This window comes from Hyla sarda, chromosome 1 (assembly GCF_029499605.1).
Source record: "Hyla sarda isolate aHylSar1 chromosome 1, aHylSar1.hap1, whole genome shotgun sequence".
Classification (NCBI taxonomy): domain Eukaryota; kingdom Metazoa; phylum Chordata; class Amphibia; order Anura; family Hylidae; genus Hyla; species Hyla sarda.
Genome location: NC_079189.1, coordinates 596,133,181 through 596,142,253, shown reverse-complemented (window position 1 = coordinate 596,142,253; position 9,073 = coordinate 596,133,181). Strand labels below are relative to the sequence as shown.

Sequence of the window (9,073 nt, the reverse complement as noted above, 5' to 3'; positions counted from 1 at the left end):
ATATGAGATAGATAGATATGAGATAGATAGATATGAGATAGATAGATATGAGATAGATAGATAGATAGATAGGAGATAGATAGATAGATAGGAGATAGATAGATAGATAGATAGATAGATAGATAGATAGATAGATAGATAGATAGATAGGAGATAGATAGATAGGAGATATGAGATAGATAATATAGATAGATATGAGATAGATATGAGATAGATAGATATGAGATAGATAGATAGATAGATAGGAGATAGATAGATAGATAGATAGGAGATAGATAGATAGATAGGAGATAGATAGATAGGAGATATGAGATAGATAATATAGATAGATATGAGATAGATATGAGATAGATAGATATGAGATAGATAGATAGATAGATAGATAGATAGGAGATAGATAGATAGAAGATAGATAGATAGATAGATAGGAGATAGATAGATAGGAGATAGATAGGAGATAGATAGATAGATAGATAGGAGATAGATAGATAGATATGAGATAGATAGATAGATGGATGGATAGATAGATATGAGATATGAGATAGATAATATAGATAGATATGAGATAGATAGATAATATAGATAGATATGAGATAGATATGAGATAGATAGATAATATAGATAGATATGAGATAGATATGAGATAGATAGATAGATAGATAGATAGATAGTAGATAGATAGGAGATAGATAGATAGGAGATAGATAGATATGAGATAGATAGATATGAGATAGATAGATATGAGATAGATATGAGATAGATATGAGATAGATAGATATGAGATAGATATGAGATAGATATGAGATAGATATGAGATAGATAGATAGATAATATAGATAGATATGAGATAGATAGATAATATAGATAGATATGAGATAGATATGAGATAGATAGATAATATAGATAGATATGAGATAGATAGATATGAGATAGACAATATAGCTAGATATGAGATAGAGATAGATAGATATGAGATAGACAATATAGATAGATATGAGATAGATAATATAGATAGATAGGTAGATATGAGATAGATAATATAGATAGATAGATATGAGATAGATAAATAATATAGATAGATATGAGAAAGACAATATAGATAGATATGAGATAGATAGATAATATAGATAGATAGGTAGATAGTTATCTGCATATGCGCATTTATGCAAAGCAAAAATAACCGCAAATATATCTAATATGCGAATTTTGCGAATATAGGATGAATATTCGTCCATATATTCGTGAAATATGGCGAATTGGAATATGGCCTGTGACGCTCATCACTATTGACTTCTATTGGCAAATACACCCATTTTGGTCCCTTAACTTTTTTGCCCCCATTTTCGTTGATGGGTAAAAAATAACGAGTGACTTGAGGGTTTTTTTTTTTTTTGTCTCTTATGTCAACAATAGATAAAATCATATACGATTTTTCTTTCCAGCTTTACTGTCTATGTAAATCGTATTCAATCCTATGGCTGTACGTTTTGATCCATTTAATCTTACATCCTTTTTTTTTACACACGCACATTAGCTCAGAAATAGGCCACAAATGTCGAGAAACATAAAAACAAATGTCATGGAAATAAATGTGTGAAAGTGTTCTGTCATACTTTGTGTTCTATTTTTTAGCATAAGATTTCATATCATTTCAAGTCATTTGTTTTACCAATATATAACAAATAGTGATGTGAATGCGGCCTAAAAGATGATTCGAAATCGCTGATCGATCTCTGCCGGGATCTGTGGCCGGGCCTAGGCCTCCTTTGTTATGACAATGACTGAAACAATCCAACATGATAGGTTACTTTTTTCGGCAAATATCATCATGTCATCGATTAGATTTGTAAATGTAAAGTGAGATGTCTCGGTATATCAGGATTATATTGTGCAAATGGCTTCCACATTTGTAGCATCAGAGGCCTATCACCCACCTCCTAAGAGCATCACACCCTACATCAGTGCTTCCCAACCAGGGTGCCCCCAGCTGTTGCAAAACTACAACTCCCAGCATGCCCGGACAGCCGTTGGCTGTCCGGGCATGCTGGGAGTTGTAGTTTTCCAATAGCTGAAGGCACCCTGGTTGGGAAACAATGCCCTACATGCACAAGTACAGGCAGAATCAGACACCAGGCCCCTCCGCCATATTGCTTGTCACTTTTGAATTGGATTCTCTGCAGCTGACAAAACCCTGTCACTTTCTCAGCGTGTCCTGGTAATAAAGTGACAGTCATTGGCTGGTCACGACGTGTGTTTGCAGCTTCAATTGTCACTTTTGCAAAAATGGCTGCTGTGAGGGAATACGCAAATATTACCCGACCATGGACCATTCATGCGCAGGGGTTAATGCTGTAGTCTGAGCCAGCAGCGCAGGGGTTAATGATGTAGAAAGAGCTGGCAGTGCAGGGGTTAATGCTGTAGTCATAGCTGGCAGTACGGGGGGGGGGGGGGTGTGTTAATGCTATAGTCAGAGCCGGCAGGCAGCGCAGGTGTTAATGCTGTAGTCAAAGCTGGCAGTTCAGGGGTTAATGCTGTAGTTATGGCTGGCAGCACAGGGTTTAATGCTGCAGTCAGAGCCGGCAGTGCAGGGGTTAACGATGCAGCAAGAGCCGGCAGTGCAGGAGTTATTGCGCCAGTCATGGCTGTCAGCAGTGCAGGAGTTAATGCTGTTAGTCCTAGCTGGCAACACAGGGGTTAATGCTGTAGCCATAGCTGGCAGTACAGGGGTTAATGCTGTAGCCATAGCTGGCAGTACAGGGGTTAATGTTCCAGTCATATCTGGTAGTGCAGGGGTTAATGCTCCAGTCATAGCTGGCAGCACAGGGGTTAATGCTCCAGTCATAGCTGGCAGCACAGGGGTTAATGCTCCAGTCATAGCTGGCAGCACAGGGGTTAATGCTCCAGTCATAGCTGGCAGCACAGGGGTTAATGTTGTAGTAATAGCTGGTAGAGCAGGGGTTAATGCTCCATTCATAGCTGGCAGCACAGGGGTTAGTGCTCCAGTCATAGCTGGCAGTGCAGGGGTTAATGCTCTAGTCATAGCTGGCAGTGCAGGGGTTAATGCTCCAGTCATAGCTGGCAACACAGGGGTTAATGCTCCAGTAAATGCTGGCAGCCCAAGGGTTAATGCTGTAGTCAAATCTGGCAGTGCAGGGGTTAATGTTCCAGTCATAGCTTACAGTGCAGGGGTTAATGCTGCAGTCAGAGCCGGCGGCGCAGGGGTTAAATGTTCCAGTCATGGCAGTGCAGGGGTTAATGTTCCAGTCGTAGCTAGCAGCGCAGGGGTTAATGCTGTAGTCATAGCAGTGCACGGGTTAATGTTCCTATGGTAGCTAGCAGCGCAGGGGTTAATGCTGCAGTCAGAGCCAGCGGCTGTAGTCATTGCTGGCAGTGCAGGGGTTAATGTCCCAGTGGTAGCTAGCAGTGCAGGGGTTAATGTCCCAGTGGTAGCTAGCAGTGCAGGGGTTAATGTCCCAGTGGTAGCTAGCAGTGCAGGGGTTAATGCTGCACTCAGAGCCAGCGGCGCAGGGGTTAATGCTGTTGTCATAGCTGGCGGTGCAGGGGTTACTGTTGCAGTCAGAGCCAGTGGCGCAGGGGTTAATGCTGTTGTCATAGCTGGCAGTGCAGGGGTTACTGTTGCAGTCAGAGCCAGCGGCGCAGGGGTTAATGTTCCAGTGGTAGCTAGCAGCGCAGGGGTTAATGCTGCACTCAGAGCCAGCGGCGCAGGGGTTAATGCTGTAGTCATAGCTGGCAGTGCAGGGGTTACTGTTGCAGTCACAGTCAGAGCCAGCGGCGCAGGGGTTAATGCTGCAAGGTGAGAGTGGCAGTCGGGGCCGGGAGTCTTGCAGTGACATCCCTGCCCACCAATGGCAATGAAGCCCTGAGCACCAATCAGGAGGCAGGCCCGTCCTGTGGGGGCGTGGTTTGTGTGAGGGGCGTGGTTTGTGGGAGGGGTGGGCAGGGGAAGCACAATCAGCTGGCAGCAGCAGCAGGAGCAGTGAGTGTGCAGAGGGCACAGGACATTATCTAGTGCCCCTCCACCCGCACACAGTCACCCCTCTCCCTGCACTGCCCCCTCCCGGCCCCTCCATCAGCTGCCCCTGGCAGAGATCACCCTGACAGCAGAGCCCCCTCCCTGCACAACCCCCTCCTCACCCTGCCCCCTCCAGATCCTCTTCCCTGGAAAAGTTTGGGGTAAGTCTGGTTGTTTTGCTCGTCTGTGTCCGGGGAGGGGGGTGTCTGGGGGGGCAGCTCGCCCTCCTCCTGGGATTTGGGAGGGGGGGTTCAGTAGGGGAAGTGGATGAGTCAGTGCTGTGTGCAGATCTGCTCTGTGACTCTGTGCATCTCCTTGCTGGGCCTTGACCTAAAGGCTTACAATCTAATCTACCTATTAACCCTTTATCCTCCTCTGTAGGATTTAGGTTCCGGATGGTAAACTGTGTTGCACTTGTTGTTTTCCTGCCAGGGGACAGTGACAGGTCTGTGATGCCAGCTGCTGATGCCAGCCTTCCATAAAGAGTGAGGTATTCAGTGTAATGTCCTGGGGGGGGGTATGTGCTGACCTGCACTGTACACAGCTGCCGATCCTGTAAGGTGTGGCGGACTGTACAGCTTTATATAGAGGGGGGGGGGGGGCAGAGACACCACCATATGGTATAGTCATATATTGTATAATACATGGTACCTATAGGGCAGTGGTCTCCAACCTGTGGACCTCCAGATGTTGCAAAACTACAACTCCCAGCATGTCCGGGCATGCTGGGAGTTGTAGTTTTGCAACATCTGGAGGTCCACAGGTTGGAGACCACTGCCCTATAGGTACCATATATTATACAATATATGACCCCACTGGGTATTACAGACACATCAATCTATAGATATCATATCTATTTATCTATCTCACTGTTTTCCAAGCACTGTTGTAAAACTACATATCCCAGCATGCCGTGCATGCTGGGAGTTGTAGGTTTGCAACAGCTGGAGACACACTTTTTTTGGAAAACACTGCCATATATGAAGGCCCTAAATAAATCTATCTATCTATCTCATATCTATCTATCTATCTATCTATCTATCTATATCTATCTCATATCTGTATATCTATCTCATATCTATCTCATATCTATATCTATCTATCTCATATCTATATCTATCTATCTCATATCTATATCTATCTATCTCATATCTATATCTATCTATCTCATATCTATATCTATCTATCTCATATCTATATCTATCTATCTATCTCATATCTATATCTATCTATCTATCTCATATCTATATCTATCTATCTATCTCATATCTATATCTATCTATCTATCTCATATCTATATCTATCTATCTATCTCATATCTATATCTATCTATCTATCTCATATCTATATCTATCTATCTATCTCATATCTATATCTATCTATCTATCTCATATCTATATCTATCTATCTATCTCATATCTATATCTATCTATCTATCTCATATCTATATCTATCTATCTATCTCATATCTATATCTATCTATCTATCTCATATCTATATCTATCTATCTATCTCATATCTATATCTATCTATCTATCTCATATCTATATCTATCTATCTATCTCATATCTATATCTATCTATCTATCTCATATCTATATCTATCTATCTATCTATCTCATATCTATATCTATCTATCTATCTCATATCTATATCTATCTATCTCATATCTATCTATATTATCTATCTAATATCTATCTATCTATCTCATATCTATATCTATCTATCTCATATCTATATCTATCTATCTCATATCTATCTATCTATCTCATATCTATCTATCTCATATCTATATCTATCTCATATCTATTTATTTCAGTGTTTCCACACAGGGTGCTTCCAGCTGTTGCAAAACTACAACTCCCAGCATGACCGGACAGTCAAAGGCCAACAGCTGAAGGCACCCTGGTTGGGAAACAGATAGATAGATAGATAGATAGATAGATAGATAGATAGATAGATATGAGATAGATAGATGGATATGAGACAGATAGATGGATATGAGACAGATGGATATGAGACAGATGGATATGAGATAGATAGATATGAGATAGATATGAGACAGATGGATATGAGACAGATGGATATGAGATAGATATGAGATAGATGGATATGAGATAGATATGAGATAGATAGATATGAAAGAGATTATACTTAGATTACATGGCGACTTTGACAATATGACTTTTATTGGGGGGGAGGAATAAGTGTGCCCTACAACTGAAACTACAACTCCCATCATGTCCTAACAGGCTTTGTATATGAGAACAGAGCTTTAAATAAACTAAATTAGAAAGTTGCAGACATTTTTTTTAAATGATGATGGCCAAAAGGCTTGTACGGCTAATTTTTATTTTATAGGGGTCAGGCTGGGTTTAAAAAAACAAACAAACAAACAAAAAAAAAAAACATTAAAAAAATCACCTGCCCGATCCCCCGCTATTCTAACTCTCACTAGGTCCCCACTGATCACTACTTCCTGGTGACATCTTAAAACACCAAAAATTTCTGTAAATGCTACAAGTTTCAGCCGTGTTATTAAAAAAATAATAATAAAAAAAAAACTGTACTTACCTCCTTAGTCTCTGGTATCGCAGCGCCTGGTCTCCACTGCAGTCCACTTCCTGGTGCTGTGGTCAGTTTGTTACTTTGCCTCTTAGCCAATCGTTGTTGGCCGTGATTGACTGATCACTATTGGCCACGGCACTAAGAAGTGGAGTGCAGCAGAGACCAGACCAGAGGAAGGTAAGTACTTTTTTTTTTTTTTTTTTTTTTTTTTTATGCCTTCTTTAAACGAAAATAGAAAAACAGCAATTTCTTGGGATGAAAACACAGAAAAAAAACTTCCCAAAAGAACAATTAAAAAAAAAAAAATATTATTAACCTTAAACAGTAAAAAAAAAAAATACAAAAAAATAGTCTGTGCCCTTCATTGTAATCCTTTACTAAATGGTAACTGTCCGCCATTTCTATTGAACTCAATATAAAAATTTTACTATAATAATAAATAAAAAAATAATAATAATAATAATAAACCTTAGAAACGTTTCGGTGCTGAGATCCTCCAATTTGTTTTATTTTATTTTATTTTTTACTTTATGTAATTTTACGCATTACAGAAAAAATACAACATAAAAAAAACTGAACGGAAAAAGAAAAAAGAAACTAAATTAGAGGCACAAAACGCAAATCGTAATCAACTTAAGTCACATAAACACATACAAGCTCTTTTTATATAATAATTCGGGCTTCCATTATTATCCTTGTTAAATTGTGTTATGTTATTTAGATATCTAGGGGTTTATAATTTAGCCATTTAGACCAGGCGTATGAAATTCGTGACGGTATTAGTCGTTGAGGCTATAGTGCGCTCCATCAAGCTCAGTAGACCCTCCCATTGACCTCCGCTCTCAATCAGTCATGTAAGTGACGGCCTTCATGGATTTTAATGGAGTCAGTCTCCTTGTGGAGTAAATCGCCTTTATCTAGAGATTGGCTGACTGATCGACATCGATTAAACGATGGGCTTATCTAGACTTCGACTGACTAATCTAGACATCTACTGACCCACTCATCTAGACTGCGACAGACTAACCGATTGCCGACCGACTGATCTAGACAATGACCGACCGACTGATCTAGACAATGACCGACCGACTGATCAAGACAATGACCGACCGACTGATCAAGACAATGACCGACCGACTGATCAAGACAATGACCGACCGACTGATCAAGACAATGACCGACCGACTGATCAAGACAATGACCGACCGACTGATCAAGACAATGACCGACCGACTGATCAAGACAATGACCGACCGACTGATCAAGACAATGACCGACCGACTGATCAAGACAATGACCGACCGACTGATCAAGACAATGACCGACCGACTGATCAAGACAATGACCGACCGACTGATCAAGACAATGACCGACCGACTGATCAAGACAATGACCGACCGACTGATCAAGACTCAGTCTTGATCAGTCGGTCGGTCATTGTCTTGATCAGTCGACCGACTGATCAAGACAATGACCGACCGACCGACTGATCAAGACAATGACCGACCGACCGACTGATCAAGACAATGACCGACCGACTGATCAAGACAATGACCGACCGACCGACTGATCAAGACAATGACCGACCGACCGACTGATCAAGACAATGACCGACCGACCGACTGATCAAGACAATGACCGACCGACCGACTGATCAAGACAATGACCGACCGACCGACTGATCAAGACAATGACCGACCGACCGACTGATCAAGACAATGACCGACCGACGACTGATCAAGACAATGACCGACCGACGACTGATCAAGACAATGACCGACCGACCGACTGATCAAGACAATGACCGACCGACTGATCAAGACAATGACCGACCGACTGATCAAGACAATGACCGACCGACCGACTGATCAAGACAATGACCGACCGACCGACTGATCAAGACAATGACCGACCGACCGACCGACTGATCAAGACAATGACCGACCGACGACTGATCAAGACAATGACCGACCGACGACTGATCAAGACAATGACCGACCGACCGACTGATCAAGACAATGACCGACCGACTGACTGATCAAGACAATGACCGACCGACTGATCAAGACAATGACCGACCGACTGATCAAGACAATGACCGACCGACCGACTGATCAAGACAATGACCGACCGACCGACTGATCAAGACAATGACCGACCGACCGACTGATCAAGACAATGACCGACCGACCGACTGATCAAGACAATGACCGACCGACGACTGATCAAGACAATGACCGACCGACGACTGATCAAGACAATGACCGACCGACCGACTGATCAAGACAATGACCGACTGACTGACTGATCAAGACAATGACCGACCGACCGACTGATCAAGACAATGACCGACCGACTGATCTAGACTCCGACCGACTGACTGGACAGCAACTGACTGATCTAGACAATTACCGATCCACCGGCTGATCTAGACTTTGACCGACTAATCTAGAGCACCAACCAATTGATGACC

General features: G+C 42.0%; 2 protein-coding genes across 6 annotated transcripts in view; both read left to right on the top strand.

The window, feature by feature from the left end:
* Positions 1 to 2,597: 2,597 nt before the first annotated feature.
* On the top strand, positions 2,598 to 8,090 carry LOC130276554 (clumping factor A-like). The gene is made up of 2 exons (XM_056526136.1): positions 2,598 to 2,946; positions 7,612 to 8,090. The coding sequence occupies exons 1-2, from the start codon at positions 2,598 to 2,600 to the stop codon at positions 8,088 to 8,090; spliced, it is 828 nt and encodes a 275-aa protein (XP_056382111.1).
* ATOSB (atos homolog B) overlaps positions 3,995 to 9,073 on the top strand; it is an 82,163-nt gene continuing 77,084 nt past the window's right edge. For 3 of the 5 annotated variants that reach the window (XM_056547011.1, XM_056547052.1, XM_056547060.1), the window contains exon 1: positions 3,995 to 4,194. The gene's annotated coding sequence lies outside the window, so the exon portion shown is untranslated. Of the gene's footprint in view, positions 4,195 to 4,465; positions 4,524 to 9,073 lie in introns of all 5 variants that reach the window. The other 2 variants (XM_056547030.1, XM_056547021.1) reach the window with 2 other exon arrangements.

Coding starts and splice junctions, on each gene's coding strand:
- LOC130276554 (XM_056526136.1), top strand. CDS start 2,598: ATGCAGCAAGAGCCGGCAGTGCAGGAGTTATTGCGCCAGTCATGGCTG. Junction 2,947..7,611: donor TAATGTTGTAGTAATAGCTG/GTAGAGCAGGGG, acceptor CCACTCATCTAG/ACTGCGACAGACTAACCGAT.